This window comes from Bison bison, unplaced genomic scaffold, assembly GCF_000754665.1.
Source record: "Bison bison bison isolate TAMUID 2011002044 unplaced genomic scaffold, Bison_UMD1.0 scf7180017864479, whole genome shotgun sequence".
In the NCBI taxonomy this organism is placed as follows: Eukaryota; Metazoa; Chordata; class Mammalia; order Artiodactyla; family Bovidae; genus Bison; species Bison bison.
The window spans coordinates 3,904,892-3,924,630 of NW_011495039.1; the positions used below are offsets into that span (position 1 = coordinate 3,904,892).

Genomic DNA, 19,739 nt, shown 5'->3' on the forward strand with positions numbered 1-19,739 from the left:
AATTCAGTGGCAAAGTCAATAGATGAACTGACAAATTAGAGCCCAGATTGCTCTCTAAGGTAGGGATGAAAAATGGGGGAAAAGAAAGCTTCCTTACTTGTCCTGCCTGAATAGATTTATATCTGATTAAGAGAAGGAATCCCTTGGCTGTTTCCAACAAGTTCATGGGAGCTGCCAGTTGACTCTGTTGTTTCTACAGCAGTGCAACATGGGGTTGGGAGGTAGTGTGCATGCATGTGTGTGTGTGTGTGGGTGGGGGGGGGGGGGGGGGGGGGGTTGGATTGGAGGGTAAAGGGAGTTAGGACATATTCCATGACTAAAGACTGAATTCCTGCATAGAGGACTGCCTCTCACCTTTCTCCTCTATTTTAAAACAATGTTTATGACCAGGAAATCACTTCCTGGCCTCTATAATTTTCGGTTTCAAAGCCTCTTTTTTTTTGTCCTTAGAATGCCTGAGAACCAGGCTCACTAATGTAGTCATAAAACATTTACTATTTCACATGTTTTTGGACAAACTGAATACACATTAGCCATTGGCAGTCATGAGCAAATAACATGTTGAACAAGAAATAAACTCTTTTTTAGGAAACAAATGAAATTCTCCATGAAACGAAATTAGGGTTAGGGTTAAGGTTAATGCAATCAGTACTATTACAAGCTGATTGTACATATTACATTCTCCTTTCCCAAAATGCAGCCAGAGTAATAATTCACATGATGAGCAAAATTCTTAGAGACTGATTACTTTTATTTTGACCCTTTAGAAATGTCCTGGAGTACTAAATGCTAACAATTATACCTCTTTCTGTCAAACATGATGGAATTCAACTCAAATGACCTATTTATGAGTAAAAATTTACAGTGAAATTTTACTACTCCTAATTGTATTTCTACACAAGATTAAAAATATGGATATGAGTTTTACTTATTTTAAGTGAAATCCTGTCACCTCAGTAGATCATGAACAAAAGACTTCAGCAAATCTGAGTGGAAATATCAAAACTAAATTAGGCACTTTTCTCCATTACTGTGTTAAAAATTTCCTAAACAGCAGTCTTGAATACATGGAATTTATATATTCTGATCCACTGCTGGTACTTACCTTGTTTAAACTACTAAGATCAGCTAGAATGACGGCCTTTGTTCTCAACATCTTGTCTAATCTCTGGCTTAAGGTTTAACAGTAGCAACACATCACAACCAGTGCATACTATTTTAAGAAATGACCTCTTCCCTAGCCACTGTCTAATTTTGTGAAATTTGTGAAATATAAATATTTTATTGAAACACATAAACTCATCATTCTTATAAGAATAGTAGAATACTAGAAATTCTTAAGATTCAATCTAATTAAATATTCTGATTATTTCTTTTTTTTAATTTTATTTTTAAACTTTACATAATTGTATTAGTTTTGCCAAATATCAAAATGAATCCACCACAGGTATACATGTGTTCCCCATCCTGAACCCTCCTCCCTCCTCCCTCCCCATACCATCCCTCTGGGTCGTCCCAGTGCACTAGCCCCAAGCATCCAGTATCCTGCATCGAACCTGGACTGGCATCTCGTTTCATATATCAGAATATATGTAAGCCCTCACTTCACTTTTATCAGATTTAGGAGCTGTCTCCAAAATTATTCTAAGAACTTGTAATGGCAATTGCTACTGTCATAAGAATATATATTGACACTAAAGTATTCAGTAATTTCAAATAACTGGAAAAAATTTTTAAATTGAAAAAAACTGTCTTGCATAAAAATTATAAGTGCTAAAGAGAAATGAAGTTAAAATCAATCCTAAATTGACTATGTTTCTGAGGTTTTCATGACGAGTCGTAGACATAGGGAGATTGACTTGTAGAAAGTGTCCTATACCCAAATTCTCTAGAAACTGTCCTTTATTAGACTTGTGTTTATTCTTTTATAGATGTCATGGAACATATGCAATGCTGTATATACATATTTAGATAACAGAATATATCTTTAAAGTTGAACATACCAACACAAAAGTTGAATCGGCGCCTCAAAATTTTCAGGAGCTTCTTAGTAATACTTTACATTATATGAAAAAAAAAATTATGTGACTGCAAGGATAATGTGAAAAAGGAGTAATCTTTCACAGAAGAAGATGTTTTTCTTTAACATTACACTGTAAATGATGATCTGTGTTGCAACACATGATATGTTTCAAAATGTTACTGTTGATTTGCTGATTAAATATAAACTAATTGTTTCCTTATTGAGGAAATTCCCAAAATTAAAGCTTATTTTATATTCCACCATCAACTCATTCACCCTATTCTCTACTCCCACTTTTCTGGTCAGACCCAATCATATTTAATCTCTCAAGATAGCAGTCATACCATCAGATCAGATCAGATCAGCTATTCCAAATCCTGAAAGATGATGCTGTGAAAGTGCTGCACTCAATATGCCAGCAAATTTGGAGAACTCAGCAGTGGCCACAGGACTGGAAAAGGTCAGTTTTCATTCCAATCCCAAAGTCATACCATGTGCAAGCAAAAGAAACATCTAACTGTTACTCTGCTGCTGCTGCTGCTGCTGCTGCTAAGTCACTTCAGTCGTGTCCAACTCTGTGCGACCCCATGGACTGCAGCCCACCAGGCCCTCCATCCATGGGATTTTCCAGGCAAGAGTACTGGAGTGGGGTGCCATTGCCTTCTCCGATGACTGTTAAAAACTACTCTAAAGATATGAGGAAATATCTAAAACCATGGACTACACACGGTTACCTTGAATAGACAATATGTCTGATCTTGCAGATATAACTTATTAGCTAAATAACTAAAAGCACTCATATAAATGTATAGAAATTAACCTGCAAAGGAGAAGGGTTGTGTAAAATGCTCAGTAAAAGACAAAACCACTATTTACTTGGCCCAGGAAAAATTCTCCTTCATGGTCATCCAAAAAATTTTTGTCTATTTGGAAAACACTTGGCAATGAGCCATTTAATGATTTATGAGTAACAAACAAAACATAATTCCTCTCCTTTCCACTAACGGAATGTGATCCAACTAGGTAGGATTTTTCCATTTATCTTGGCAGCAGAATCATTAATTCAGTCTGTTTATTCTGGTCAGTTAGCTTACAAATCTGCAATATCGCACCTTTGATTAGCTTTGTAAAATGATTTTGTGACATGGAAGGAGCTCTCATTCTTTCTATATCTGGCAGTCTTGACTCTATAAATATGTCCATTTTTGACACTCCTATAGTTTTATGCAACTGCCTTCCCTCTTCATCCCACTGTGAAATATTAAAACTTTGGCATGAGTTTTTTCCAAGTGCGTCTGGATGGATGCAAAAGCCAGAATAAGCTTGTCAAACTTAAAAATACCTTGGGACAGAAGGGTCTTTAGACTGACTGGCTCTTCTAAGTATTCCAAGTGACTCTGCCAATTAAGGATTATTAGCTGTTGATTGAGAACAGTATAGAAGAATATGTTGTACACGTGAAGGTGTAAATTAGAAGCTGGATGGTTACTACAGTGTAACTGTTATACAAAACAGCGTTGGGCTTTCCTGGTGGCTCAGACATTAAAAGAATCCACCTGCAATGCAGGAGACCTGGGTTCAGTCCCTGGATTGGGAAGATCCCCTGGAGGAGGGCATGGAAACCCACTCCAGTATTGTTGCCTGGAGAATCCCCATAGACAGTGGAGTCTGGCAGGCTAAATCCATGGGGTCAAAAAGAGTCAGACACGACTAAGTGACTAAGCGCATAATTAAAATATTTAAAGCTTAACTTCGTCCCAGTGTCTCCACTTTTATTGAACATAAAACAATTTTCTTTAATACCTAAGTGCTAATATGGAATTACTGTGCAGGATAAGCCTCTTTTCTCTTTACCCTTCTTCTTCCTCTTTGGCCAGATGGAATTCAAAGGGGATAACAGATGTCCCCTACCTGTACCGGCATTGCCATGTGGGAGACACAAACATAAAAGTCCAATTTCTTTGGAGATTTCAGAGCTGTTCCTCCAGATTTGAAAATTTGAGTCCTGAGTAATAGTTAAGGGTTTCGCATATATTATTTTTTTTCTAAAAGGAAATCTAATCATTATTTCAAATATTTACAATCACATGTATAGCCCATTGTAGAATATGTGGCAGGTATACTGATGGGGACATGAGTTTGAGCAAGCTCCAGGAGTTGGTGATGGACAGGGAAGCCTGGCATGCTGTAGTCCATGGGGTTGCAAAGAGTCAGACACCACTGAATGACTGAACTGATATTGATTGGGTGATATAAACAAAGGAGCAGTATCTACAAATAAAATATCAGTTATACATATACATATTTTATAGGCAACTATGTAAGTTTTCTAAATAAAAGTACATTTAAAACTGCTTCTGTTTATAAATTTTCATTTAGGAGAAAGTTATTTCTGTGAAATAATTTTGCTACTAGTGGAAATGATTCAATATTTGTTGCTTTTTCCCTTTATATTATATAGAACATATCTATTCTTTCTCTGTATTTGAATCTTGGAAGGCTTTTAAAAAATAGAGAAAAAATATTTTAAGAGATTAAACATCCTATTAAAGTTTAGGAAAACACTAAACAATATGGGAGTAGATATAATATTCTTTGGTGTATACATTTAAGTTACTTTAATAAATCCTATGTTATTTTAAAGTATGGAAAAAATAAATCTTTCAGTAAAATGAAATTGAAAAATTGCAAATCTAGAATTAGAATATTTTACAGGTGGAAACCCTATGAAAGGGATGCTATTTAATATTTTAAATCAAGACATAGATTACATAGATATGTATGAATGGCATTAATGCAAAATCAAAGAAATGGAATAGCTGTATCTCAATTAAAAGAAGATGAATGAAAAGGCTTCGATTGATAACTCTATGTTTATAATTTTAAAAGCCCAACCATGAGAAAATTAACTGAAAATATCTCCCTGATTGAGAGGTATTTTTATTACAAAAGGATTAACCCACTATGCCTTTCATAGCAAAGAAGCTTTCCCCCTCTGAGTAATAGATTTGTTTTATAGCTTATGCTAAAAGTTCTTTCACATACATTGTGACATATAAACCTGAGTAAAAGAAAGAGAAGGTAGTTTTAATTTCCATTTTATGCCTTGGGGAGATTGTTACTTGCCTAAGAATACACAATTCCATCTGGCAAATACAGGGTTTTTGTTCCGATTTTTTCTCATAACAATTGAATTTTTCTTAGTAGCAAAAACTAAAGACATAATTTTGATTTGGAATTTAGATTCCACATATACCCATTATATCTTTTATTAACTTGACAAACTAATTAATAGAGATTTATAGGATAAAAAACTTCTGAACAATACCAAATTTGCAATTATTTGAAAACCTAATTATCTCAGGATTTACTTTTGTTGTTGTAATTTTTCCCTTTATGAGACTATAGTTGGATTGTTTCCCTAATGACCTCCAAAAATTTTTGCCTTCCTTCCATGTATCCACTCCCGTAGGTGGTGATCTCTTACCGAGCTTGGTCATATGATTCACTTTAGACAATGGGACTTTAGGAAACATGATCTGAGCAGAGGCTTTGAACACCCACGCACACTGAATACTTCTACCACTATTTGAAGAACGCCAGGGAGCCTTTTAGAAGATGAAATCACACATGCAACAGAGACAGAGGCAAGCTGTTCCAGGTGAGGCTGCCTAGAACCAGTTCTCAGTCACCCACCAGCTGAATAGAGTTGCACAAGGGCTCTAGGTAAGGCCAGAAGTAGAACTGTCCAATTGAGCTCAGATAAAAATTTTTGATCCTCAAAACTTTGAGGAAATTAAGTGCTGATTATTATTTAAAGCCATTAAGACTTTTAAGAGGTTTGTTACACAGCAAAGTCTAAGTGATACAGAATTTTAAAGAGACTCTTAAAAAAGACAAAGATTAAAATTGGGCATGTGTGTGTGTATAGTATGAAAAGTGAAGTGAAAGTTTTAGTCACTCAGTCGTGTTTGACTCTTTGACACCCCATGGAATGTAGCCCACCAGGCTCCTCTGTTCATAGAATTCTCCAGGCAAGAATCCTGGAATGGACAGCCATTCCTATATCCAGGGGATATTCCCACCCAGGGATCCAACCTGGGTTTCCTGCATTGCAGGCAGATTCTTTACCATCTGAGTCATCACGGAACTCCTGTGTATATAGTGTGTGTGTACATATACATATGATATAATTTTTCATGTAATTGCTTATAATTCTTTTCCAAGAATGGCAAGTCAGGAAGAAAGAATAAATACTCAAAATGCCTTCAAAATTTCCAAACAAGATTTACAGAATTCCTCCTAAAAAGAAATTATTCTTGGCCAAAAGTGAAACCTCTACTCTCTGATCAGATAATGACAGGGAACCACAGGACACCTCCAGCAAAGAAAGCACAGATTTTTACTTTTCTCTTAATTAAGAGTATAGTTATACATCCCACATTTCTGTAGATTACAAGCTAACTCTAGTTTCTTATTTCCTTTATGTATCACTTTAAATACAGTTACATTTCCTAGAATTCACATTCTCTTTACAAAAACATTAATGTGTAATTCCATCCCTCCATCATATTTTTCCTGTTCCCAGTTAAAAAAAAAATAGAGCAAAAAAGCAGATGTCTGATGATGTAGATTTTGGATCCTGCTTTCCATCGTGCCAAATGTTGTACACTTATGGAGAGAACTTTGTATGTGAAGTTCAAGGGAAGGAAAATGTTGTGCTCCATAACTTAGGTACTAGTCATAATATTTAATAAAATATAAACTGCCAATAAATAGAACCACATAAAAGTGTTCCTCTGTATATTTTCACTACCCAGAATGATCCTACTAAAAGCTGAAATATAGAAATTAACAGAAGGAAAGCAAATGATTTAAGAAGTTGGATAAAATAACTCGCTCTCCTAAGATAGTATTCATTTGTCCACACCCTGTTGATATTTCTTTGGTTCCAATGGGATCCCTGGAGGAGGTACACACAGTGAAAGAGGAAATGAGACTCTGCTCCTAAGAGTGCCAATCATAACTGCACTGTCCATAAAGATGTTTGCGTTTGCCTTTCAGGAATGTTTTTCTAAAGATTAGCAACTATTAACCATCAGTAGGCTAGATTCTTCTAGGGAAAATCAGAACTCATATAAAAGAGTGCTCAGGGAAACTATTCGAGCAAATCATTTGCCATTCAGATAAAATCCAAGAAAGGATCTAAAACGTAATTAATTAAAATATTATTTATGTCTTATTAACTGGTGTTCACAGATTGCTAATCATTTCAAAGTTTCTCTAAATGAGTGGGTACCAGAATTTGTAATTTCTGAGACAAATACAATTTCAAAAATATTTTGGGCAGTGGGGTAGATATTTACCAATGATCTATGTGCCCTTGTGCCTACCATGCCTCAGCTCCCTTAAATTTAAGTGGTACCATTGACTATTTCCAGACATTAGAGTGTAAATGGAAGTGACATGGGTCATTTCCAGGTGAAAACATTTAGAGGTCAATGCATGAACCTCCAGCTCTTTCTTACCTCTTGCAGTTACCAAGGACACCACATGTCAGGATGCCAGAAGGTCAGACTGGGTCCTGAGTGATTATTTGGAATGCTGGACTTGAAAAGTTAGTATGGAGAGTGAACAAACAATAAACTTTATTCTTATGTCATTCAGATTTGAGGGTTAATGTATTACTGCAACATAAACCCTATCCTGAGCAATAAAGGATACTAACATGGGGGTTCCCAAATTTCTGTTATGTAAAATAAGGAGATTTAAAAAATAAACAAGATGAATGGAGAGAGTAACATGGAAGCATATACACTGACATATGTAAATAAACAGCCAATGGGAATTTGCTGTAGGACTCAGGGAACACAAACTGGGACTCTATCACAACCTAGAGAGTGGGATGGGGTGGGAGGTCGAAGGGAGGTTAAAAAGGGAGGGGACATATGTACACCTATGGTTAATATATGTTGATGTATGACAGAAATCAAACCAATTTTGTAAAGCAATCATCAATCAATTAAAAATACAAGAATATAAAAAATAAAAGTCCTCTCCATATGCCATCATTATATAAAAGAAATAATATTTTAAAAACAAAAAATATAAGAAAGATACATTCACAGAACAAACAATGATTCCATAAACTGAATAAACCCAGAGGGATGGGATGGGGAGGGAGGTGGGAGGGGGGTTCAGGATGGGGAACACATGTACCCCCGTGGCAGATTCATGTCAACATACGGCAAAACCAATACAATATTGTAAAGTAAAAAATATATAAATAAATATGACTATTTTATTCTTCAGGGAGTCCTTGGTGGCTCAGACAGTAAAAAGTCTGCCTGCAGTACGGGAGACCCGGGTATGATCCTTGTGTTGGGAAGATCCTCTGGAGAAGGAAGTGGCAACCCACTCCAATGTTCTTGCCTGGAGAATCCCATGGACATGAGATCACAAAGAGTCAGACACGACTGAGCGACTTCACTTCACTTTATTTTATTCTTCCTTAATTATATCATTATGCTGGGCAAAAGCTTCATCATGAAAGAGAAAATTGGTCTACCCAGTGATATTTGAGAATCACAGATCTAGATATCTAGAATTACAGATCATAATAACCATGCCATGGTGTGATCACTCACCTAGAGCCAGACATCCTAGAATGGAAGTGAAGTGGGCCTTAGGAAGCATCACTATGAACAAAGCTAGGCGAGGTGATGGAATTTCAGCTGAGCTATCTCAAATCCTAAAAGATAATGCTCTTAAAGTGCTATACTCAATATGCCAGCAAGTCTGGTAAGTAACTCAGCAGTGACTACAGGACTGGGAAAGGTCAGTTTTCATTCAAATCCCAAAGAAAGGCAATGCCAAAGAATGTTCAAAGTACTGCACAATTGCATTCATCTCACACCTTAGCAAACCTATGCTCAAAATTCTCCAAGCTAGGCTTCAACAGTACATGAACCAAGAACTTCCAGATGTTCAAGATGGATTTTAAAAAGGCAGAGGAACCAGAGATCAAATTGCCAACACCCATTAGATCAAATTCCAGAAAAACATCCATTTCTAGTATATTGACTAAAAATACCTGAATATATATATATATAAATACCTGAAAAATACCACCCTGACCAAAGCCTTTGTGTGGATCACAAAAAACTGGAAAATTCTTCAAGAGATAGGACTACCAGACCCTGCTTCCTGAGAAATCTGTATGCAGGTCAAGAAACAACAGTAAGCACCGGGCATGGAACAACAGACTGGTTCCAAATTGGGAAAGGAGTATGTCAAGACTGTATATTATCACCTTGCTTATTTAACTTCTATGCAGAGAGTACATCATAAATTCTGGGCTGTATGAAGCACAAGCTGGAATCAAGATGGTCAGGAGAAATATCAAAACCCCAGATATGCAGATGACACCACCCTTATAGCAGAAAGTGAGAAGTAACTAAAGAACCTCTTGATGAAAGTGAAAGAGGAGAGTGAAAAAGCTGACTTAAAACTCAAACATTCAAAAATCAAAGATCATAGTACCCAGTCCCATCACTTTATGGCAAATGGATGGGGAAACAATGCAAACAGTGAGAGACTTTATCTTCTTGGGCTCCAAAATCACTGCAGATGGTGACTGCAGCTATGGAATTAAAAGACGCTGGCTCCTTGGAAGAAAAGCTATGATCAACCTAGACAGCATATTAAAGAAGCAGAGACATTACTTTGCCAACAAAGGTCCGCATAGTCAAAGCTATGGTTTTTCCAGTACTCCTGTATGGATGTTAGAGTTATATCATAAACAAAGCTGAGCAATGAAGAACTGATGCTTTTGAACTGTGGTGTTGGAGAAGACCAGAGAAGGCAATGGCACCCCACTCCAGTACTCTTGCCTGGAAAATCCCATGGATGGAAGAGCCTGGTGGGCTGCAGTCCATGGGGTAGCTAAGAGTCAGACATGACTGAGTGATTTCATTTTCACTTTCATGCATTGGAGAAGGAAATGGCAACCCACTCCAGTGTTCTTGCATGGAGAATCCCAGGGACAGGGGAGCCTGGTGGGCTGCCGTCTATGGGGTCGCACAGAGTCGGACACGACTGAAGCGACTTAGCAGCAGCAGCAGTTGGAGAAGACTCTTGAGAGTCCCTTGGACTGCGAGGAGATCAAACTAGTCAATCCTAAAAGAAATCAGTCCTGAATATTCATTGGAAGGACTGAGGCTGAAGCTGAAATTCTAATACTTTGGCCACCTGATGGAAGAACTGACTCATTTGAAAAGACCCTGAAGTTGGGAAAGACTGAAGGCAGGAGGAAAAAGGGACAAGAGAGGATGGGATGGTTGAATGGCATCACCGACTGGGGGGACATGAGTTTGAGTGAACTCCAGGAGTTGGTGATGGACAGGGAGGCCTGGCATGCTGCAGTCCATGGAGTCACAAAGAGTCTTATACTACTCAGCGACTGAACTGAACTGATCTAGATATTTTTTAAATGGTGAGAGAAGATTGTTGATCCAAAGCAGTTAAAAATATACAATGACAATGTCCAACATTACCTGTCTTTCAGTGAGATCCAGATTCACTGCTATCTCATATCGCCTCAGTCTGGTCAGATAATTATGATGGGCAAATTCTGCTTCAAGTTCTCTGATTTGCTCTTTGGTAAAAGCTGTCCTTTCCTTTCTGGGTTTGCTGTTGACTTCTGACTTGTAATTTCCTTCCTGGGAGTCTGGGGAAAAAAAAGTAAAAGAGTTAGATTTAGTTCATTCACTCAAACACATTCAATCATTTCATTTATAACAGAAACATTTACTGATAACTACTTTTCCAGGTACTCTATTAAACACAGTAAAAATAGAGAGAAACCAAAGACAGTAAGATTTATCTTGACAGGGTGAGATAAATTGCATTTTTTTTCCAATGTGCCCTGAGGTGACTTACAGCCAAATTGGGGCTGTGTCTAGTTTTCTTCTTTTGGAATATCAATATAAACAAAAAAACTTAACTGTTCTTAATATGCTTCCCTGGTGGCACAGATGGTAAAGAATCTGCCTTCAGTGCAGAAAACACTGGTTCAGTCCCTAGGTTGGGAAGATCCACTGGAGAAGGGAATGGCAACCCACTCCAATACTTGCCTAGAGAATTCCAAGGACAGAGGAGCCTGGCAGGCCCCAGTCAATGGAGTTACAAAGAGTCAGACATGACTAAGTGACTAACACTTTCACTTAATATGCTATTATAATATTAGTAACAAGAAAAAACAAAGCCTCTCTATTAAACAAGTTTTTATCTAAAACTATTCAGATACAAGATTTCTTCTAATAAGTTTTTCAACATAAATTCTTGAGTTCTAAGTTTAATTGAACAGAGGGATCCTAAAAATAGTGGTGACTCAGTATGTGATTATTTGAGAAATTCAAATTTAGTGACTAGACCACAAAAGTCAGTTCAAGCTCGGACTAAGCATACATAAGTGTGTATATTTAAGTGTGTGTGTGTGTATGAGTGTGTCTGTGTGAATTTATTGCCTTTTAAATTTTTATTGAAGTGCAGTCTCCTTAAAGGCAATAACCATACTCTATTCTTGCATAATTCTTAGGGCAACGTGGAATCTATAAATAAAATTTTGCTCATTTAACTCAAAATATGAACATAATTTTAAATGATTTTTCACTATATATGAGATAAACATAGGATGCATAACATCTAACATAGCTAGCCAAACACAACATCTTATAATGTCCTATAAAAATAACTTACAGTATATCATGGCATTTTTTTTCCTAAGAGTTCAAGACATAATTAATGTAGACTGTTTTCTTTATCAGACTTCCCCTGTGGCTCAGCAGTAAAGAATCTTTCTGTAATGCAGAAGATGGGGGTTCGATCCTTGGGTCAGAAAGATCCCTTGGAGAAGCAGCAACCCACTCCAGTATTCTTGCCTGGGAAACCCCAAGGTCAGAAAAGCCTGGAAGGCTACAATTCATGGGGTTGCAAAAGAGCTGAACATGACCAAGTGACTAAACAACAAAATCAAATCTTACGTGTCCGTATAATATCCCTGAGATGTAAGTTAGAAGACATTCTTAATATTCATGCATATCTATAGTGAAAAAAATTCTACATAACCAAGTAATATTTAATCATACCAGCTCTAATAATTCATGTCAAGTTTATCCTCAGTGAAATATAAACATAATCAAGATAAAGCAGCATGTCTGTATACTCTCGAAAATTCAGTTTTCTAGTTATTTTTGAGCATCTACATATAAATAGTAATGCCTTAATCACATAGGGATATAATGAACTCTTCTATGAAGCCAAATGAGATAAATGATATAGAAAAAATAATGGCTCAATCATATTAACATCAGATTACCTAAAAAGGGACATTTTTTTTTAAATTGACAATGTAGTAAGGTAAAGCTTTACGATTTCCTAAAGGAAATCAGTCCTGAATATTCATTGGAAGGACTGATGCTGAAGCTGAAACTCCAATACTTTGGCCACCTAATGCGAAGAACTGACTCACTGGAAAAAACCCTGATGCTGGGAAAGAATTAAAGCAAGAGAAGGAGACAACAGAGGATGAGGTGGTTGGATGGCATCACGGACTCAATGGACATAATTTGAGTAAACTTCGGAAGTTGGTGACGGACAGGAAGGCCTCGCATGCTGCAGTCCATGGGGTCGCAAAGAGTCGGACAGGACTGAGTGACTGATCTGAACAGCTTTATGAAGGGTCTTTTGAAACAATATTTGCTTCTTCATCTAATGATACTTAAATATGCTATGTGCAAAGATGTTGGGTTTTTTTAGTGCCCTTTTCCTGTCTGGCTGAGGGAAGTCTAACTGAAGTAAAGAGGGGCCTGCGTAATGGAAATCCACTAGACAAGGTGCCCTAAGCTAAACAGTTTCGATTTGATTCTTACCAGAATCAAAGCTGGCCAAATGCAAAGTTCTCTAGGTCTAAGTAGCAGCCCTGGGTCGAAAAGATCCCCTGGAAAAGGAAATGGCAACCCACTCCAATATTCTTGCCTGGAAAATTCCATGGACAGAGGGGCCTGGCAGGCTACAGTCCACGGGGTCGCAAAGAGTCTGATATGACTGAGCGACTAACACACACACACACAAGTAAGCAGCAGTGGCGACAGGTTCACATCAAAACTTTGGCATGCAGGGCCGTTACTTTTTCTCTGCGGGATCATGGGCGTGTTTCACTGAATGGTACGGTGGCGCTGTCGGAAATTCTTCGGACTCATAGATCGCATTTCCGGGCTTGTCACGTAACCCTGTATTGACTGGCTCCCTACCTTAGCAGGGCAGGCAGGCTTCATCCGGTGTGAAAAGTGGTTTGCGATATGTCAGACACAGGCCGACTGTATTTTACTGTAAGCCACTGGGACTGGATCAGTCAGTTATTACGTGACGTGTGAGCTCTCAGGTCGGATGTGTTTACACAATGCCAATTTACCTGCCTCTAAGTGGAACCTGCTGTCCATTATCCACACTTTTAGCTACAGATTTGCAAACTTCCACATCTTCCGTGCATTTTGCTAGTCTGGTAACGTGTGAACAAAACTTTCCGATGATTGCTTTCTTTTTTTTCCCCTTAACTTTTCCATGGGCTGTCCTGGCAGAGGCAAACTCAGTCACAGCCCAGAATATTCAGATAGGTCCCTCTCACAAGGATGCATGTTCTCACGTGAATCAAAAGTATTTTCGCCAATTTGGAGCCACATTCAGTTTGAAATCTGTGGTTAATTATTCTTTATGAGGGGACAATGCTTTACTCCCCTCAGTAATGTAAGTCTGGAAACTGACAGCAAAGCCAGAGCATTTTTTCTCATGAGCAATTCAATTTGAATGATTCATGGTTAACACATTCCCTTATATAAGCATGAATGAACAAACTCACATTGAGGAAAGCCTATTAAGTGGTGTTTATTTTTGAAACCAATTTCTTTTACTTCCTCAGTATTCAACAGTTCTTCAAAAATACCACAGACACACACAAACATACAAAACTTGGGCCAGTCCTTGGAAGAAGGGTTACATGCAGTGTATCTATCTATATGCATGCCCCCTGAAACTAGAAATATACAAGAAGATGGTTTATACATCCAATGACTGAATTTGAACAAAAGTCTGGCTATAATTCAACATTTATATCCAAAAGCAACTTAACCAAGTGCCTGAATTCCAAACCTAAGTACCTCACAAAGTGAAATCCAATGACTAAAACCATGTGAATTGTGCAGTTACATTTATAATGATCACCCAGGAATAATTACATTGTAATTTACATGACAAAAGAGTGGGTATGTGCATCTTGACTTCATTACCTAAAAGAGGCTGTCAGTGCAATTTAAGTAGAGTAGCACCAATGTCAATTAATTCTGTGGGCACTTACACCCTTGGATCTATGATTCTGTTGTGGTTTTTACCCATGATGCTCACACTTTTTCCTTCCTATTAAAAACATGCTCCTTGGGACTGCATTTCTGGACTTCTACAATCTTGGATTTCAAACATCTTTTTGGATTTTTCTTGCCTGCACTTTCCAAAGTCCATCATTTACTGACCCTTAAGCTCCTTCTACCTTCACCTGACTAACTCTTCTTTGGTGGAAAATGGGTGGGAGCCTTGGATGAGGCTTTTGGCAAATGGCACATTAGCTTCCATCTGTTTCCCAGCTGTTTCAACCGAGGCAAAACTCCCTCCGTTTTCTTCAGCCTCCCATATCCTACGCCAAATGGTAGGTGTTGAGGGAGGGGAGTCTGGAAACTGCCTTCCTTTCTTCCCTACAACCACAAACAAAATGTCACCATCTGTACAGTACATTGCAATGTAAAATATCACAATTGTTATTTCTCGTCTCAGATACTTTAATGCACATGTGGGTGCACTCTCACACTCCCTCGTCGCTTGGAGGAAATGTTGACTTATGTGTTCAGGTAGAGCTGGCAGTCCCAGTTCTCTAACCTTTTGCTCCCTGGGACTATGCTAATGGAAGGAGTCTGCAATACTTCCGTGGAGGATAAAAATTGCCCTCCAAGGATCATTTCTGTCTAGCATTTAGAACTTCTCCACATGTGACTTTTTATTTCCCCTAGTGCAAGAGGATGCCAAAAGATAATAATGTTTTATGGAAGACAAGTAATGTAAGGGCTTGGTCTGTTCACTAGTGGCACAGAATACCTCTTAGCAAAAGAGAAATAATAAAGTCTGATTGAGTATATTTTTGGCTACCCTGAGTAAACTTATTAACTCGTTTAAATGAAGAACATAATTTACCAATGTCTGTAAAAATATCAAAATGTAAAGGAATGCTCTTATAGCTCAGACTAAAATGAATACTTCTTTCATATTCTGAAGAAAGAATGAATGCTAAGCCACAGTCTATAGTTCTTTGCAACTTTTTGTATTAATGTTTTGTAGGCTATTCAAAATGAGAGATGCTCTGCTATTAACAAAGCTCCACAAATAGCAGATATTGGAAGCTAATAATTACATTTACAGAGGCATAGGTATTGTGGATAGAGGTAGGGAACTTTATAGAATAATCCTATTGATGCTAGTAATTTTCACATTTAAACAGGAAATCGCCTGTCTTATGAGAAACACTTCCAACTTGCTTCTTAAGATTTTTAATGAGTGGGCATTTCAAACTTTCCAGGGTTTTTTTTTTCAGAGTAAACGATCTTCCCCAGGGGTTTTTTAATCCTCTAGCTGATCCACTCTCCAGATCTGAGAACCACAGCCATACTAAGCTTCTATTACTAATGAATGTGTCTCTTATACATTGAAGTGTGTAAGTGAAAAAAAAAAGAGGGAGAGTTGAAAATTGCTGTGGTAAATCTAGAATAGAAATTAGCATTGAAACTATCCACTATTTCTTACAGCATTGATATGAAAAATCTATAGCCATTATAACATTTTCTCTTTACTTATAAAGAAGTGAAAGTGAAAGTCACGTAGTTGTGTCGAACTCTTTATAACCCCATGAACTGTATAGTCCAAGGAATTCTCCAGGCCCAAATACTGGAGTGGGTAGCCTTTCCCTTCTCCAGGGGATCTTCTCAACCCAGGGATGGAACCCAGGTCTCCTGCATTGTAAGTGGATTCTTTACCAAGGCTAATTATCAAAGATTAAAAAAAAAGAAATTTTTATTTTTAGTAACAGTTTAGTATTGATAATAGTAATAGTTGTATTTAACATGCAAAAGTCATCCTATGGGCTGGACCAGTGATTATCAACTGGTGGATACACTCTTTCATCATCTAGTCTCCCTGCTCATTGCTTCCTTGATTATTCATGCGATTGTCTAGTTATGCTTTCAGGAATGAAATAAGTCAGATAAATCTCACATTATGAAACAGAAGATATATTTATTTTTCTAACATTTGTGTTGCCAATTGTATGTTTTGAACAGATAATTTATAAAGAACATCCTATTTATTTCTGTTAAAGGCATTTAGGCTCTTATTGCTGGGAGATAATTGAAAGATTAACCATGTATAGCTGAAACTTTTATGAAATAGAATAGTTACTATTATATTAGAATACATTTCAGTTTACAGATTTGACTTTTTTACAAAATATTTGGGCATGTTTTTTACAACTAATTCTGAAAGTGAGAAGAATCAAAATTCAGTATATATGACCATGTCAATATTTAGCAATAGCTACCCACATAAGCAAGTATTACAATTAGCAACATTACACAGTCATGCAAAATTACATGATGTAATTGCATAAAGGGAAAGAATATGAAGACCTGAGATACTTTTTAAAATCTATACACTTTTAGATTACATTTTAGAATGAGAGAGAAAGAGAGACTGATAATACCACAGAATTATTCTTAAATTGTTACCTATTTAATAACTAACTATGAATATGGATATAAATAATATGAAAACAAATCTCTCAGAATTTCCTTAAAAATAGGTTATTTGGGTCTCTAAAGTCATCCATACCTTATATGTAGACGGTTTCTCACAGTAGGTAATAATCTTACCTTGGCATTGCATTGCATTCCTAGGATAAACTGGCAGATACTACAACTAAGTCCTTCTCTTTGCTTCCTTCCTCCTCTATAATTTTAAGATAACAGCAGTTAAAGGAATTTTAGCCAATTTAAATCAGATATGGGCATTTGAACAGTCTTACTTCTAATCCATAAATACAGAATGCCTTTCCATTTATTTGTGTTTTCTTCAGTTTCTCTCGTCAATATCTTAAGTTTTTCATGTACAGGTCTTTCACCTTTTTGATTAAATTTATTCTTAAATATTTTATACTTTTTGATATGATTGTAAATGAGATTGTTTTCTTGAGTTCTCTTTCTGATAACTTGTTACTAGTGTATATCACTGCTCTGTGGTAGCCTAAATGAGTGCCATGCTGTGCTAAGTCGCTTCAGTCCTGTCCGATTCTTTGCGACCCCATGGACTGTAGCCCATCAGGCCCCTCTGTTCATGGGAATCTCCAGGCAAGAATACTGGAGTGGGTTGTTGTGCCCTTCTCCGGGGAATCTTCCCGCCGCAGGGATCGAACCCACGTCTCCTGTGGCTCCCGCATTGTAGGTGGGTTCTTTATTGCTGAGCCGCCTGGGAAGCCCAACCTAAATAAGAAGGAAATCCTAAAAAAGAGGGGATATATTTGCCATAGAGCAGAAACTAATACCGGAGAAGGCAATGGCACCCCACTCCAGTACTCTTGCCTGGAAAATCCCACGGATGGAGGAGCCTGCTAGGCTGCAGTCCATGGGGTCGCGAAGAGTCGGACACGACTGAGCGACTTCACCTTCACTTTTCACTTTGATGCATTGGAGAAGGAAATGGCAACCCACTCCAGTATTCTTGCCTGGAGAGTCCCAGGGACGGGGGGGCCTGGTGGGCTGCGGTCTGTGGAGTCGCACAGAGTCGGACACGACTGAAGCAACGCAGCAGCAGCAGCAGCAGAAACTAATACAACATTGTTAAGTAACTATACTCCAACAAAAATTAACTTAGAAATGCAACATATGTTTTGTATATTAATTTTGTGTCCTGCAACTTCACTGAATTTATTTGTTAGTTCCAACAGTACTTTGGTAGAATTCTTGGGGATTTTCCGTATACAGTATCAGGTCATCTGAAATAGTGACAGTTTTTAGTTCTTTAGGTCCCATGCAATACTTGGGGTATACTTAAAGTAAAATGCTATTCATTGTTTATCTGGATTTTAAATTAAACTGGGAGTCCTGTGCAATATCTGATAACACTAAAGTGGAGCTGGGGCTTGCTAGAGCATCTAGTGAGTAGAAGCCACGATGCTGCTAAACATCTTACAATGCCCAGGACAGCCATCACCACCCATTTATCTTGAATGGGTTCATATTTCTCTGCATATAAATACAGTAAGAATTATCCGATCCAAAATGTCAGTAGTGCTGAGGGTGGGAATTATGAACTATGTGCAATCTGTTCCTTCACTTGGTATAACATTTAATCTCTTGGGTTTTAAATTTTAAAATCCTAACACTGACCTGGTACTTTTTTATAGAAATAAATTGAAGTTAATATTACTTGTCTTCATCTGCCATCGATTATGTGATAGACGTGTGCTTTGAAAAATTAGATAATATAAAGCAATATTTAGTGGCACTTTCTTTTTTTTTTTTAAGCTGAGGGTCATTCAAATTTCCATGATTGTGATTTTAGCATGAAAATCAAAAATCCAGAAGACATTCGAAATTAGGTGCTTAGCATTGGGAATATGAAGATGAATTAAGGCAAATATCTTACTGTTAAATTACCTAGAGTCTAGAATCCAGAGGTGCAAAGCAGACATGAAGATAAATAAAAAGCTCAGTAATTTATAAGAGTTACTGCTATTAAAATATATTAAAGTCACTTGCCAAAAAATATACAGTGAATTGCCAAAAAAGGGGCTCGGAACAACAGCGTAAGTGCAAGCCCTTACACTCTTAGAAGATACAGACTTGTCTTCTATAATATAAAATAAACTTTATGGAAGTTCTGTTGTTGTACATCCAAGGGATTTATCAAACTGCTAGCAGAATTGGTGCTGAATTTTCTAGGCCCTCATTGCAAAAACTGTATGGTGCTGTCTGATATAGAAAGGGGTCTCAGTGCTTTTTGCCCCATTGACAGATGTAAATTAGAGATGTCACAATTCTTCTGGCCACTGTCAAGTTACCTAGATTCCTGATTTCTGAAAAGTGTTTCTTTCCTTCCTCATCCTCTCAGGGACACAGTAACACCATGTAACTCCAAGTCATTTGCTGATATAAGAGCTGAATAGGAGGTGAATGGGGAGTGGATCTGGAGGTTTACATCTGCTTCATGCCCTTGACTATTGCTTCCATGTGTATTAAAATATAAATGTGAATGCCATTTTAATTGCTCACCCCCAATTACTAAATAAATGAGAACAATGCTGCTGCTTCTGCTGCTGCTGCTAAGTCACTTCAGTTGTGTCCGACTCTTTGCGACCCCATGAGTCACAGCACGCCAGGCCTCCCTGTCGATCACCAACTCCCGGAGTTCACTCAGACTCACATCCATCGAGTCAGTGATGCCATCCAGCCATCGCATCCTCTGTGGTCCCCTTCTCCTCCTGCCCCTAATCCCTCCCAGCATCAGAGTCTTTTCCAATGAGTCAACTCTTTGCATGAGGTGGCCAAAGTACTGGAGTTTCAGCTTT

General features: G+C 37.6%; 1 protein-coding gene across 1 annotated transcript in view; it reads right to left on the reverse strand.

Moving 5' to 3' along the window:
• MEOX2 (mesenchyme homeobox 2) overlaps positions 1-19,739 on the reverse strand; it is a 75,852-nt gene that overhangs the window by 9,804 nt on the left and 46,309 nt on the right. Inside the window, exon 2 of the mRNA XM_010862155.1 lies at positions 10,579-10,751. Coding sequence (XP_010860457.1) covers positions 10,579-10,751 — 173 coding nt within the window. The remainder of the gene's footprint in view (positions 1-10,578; positions 10,752-19,739) is intronic.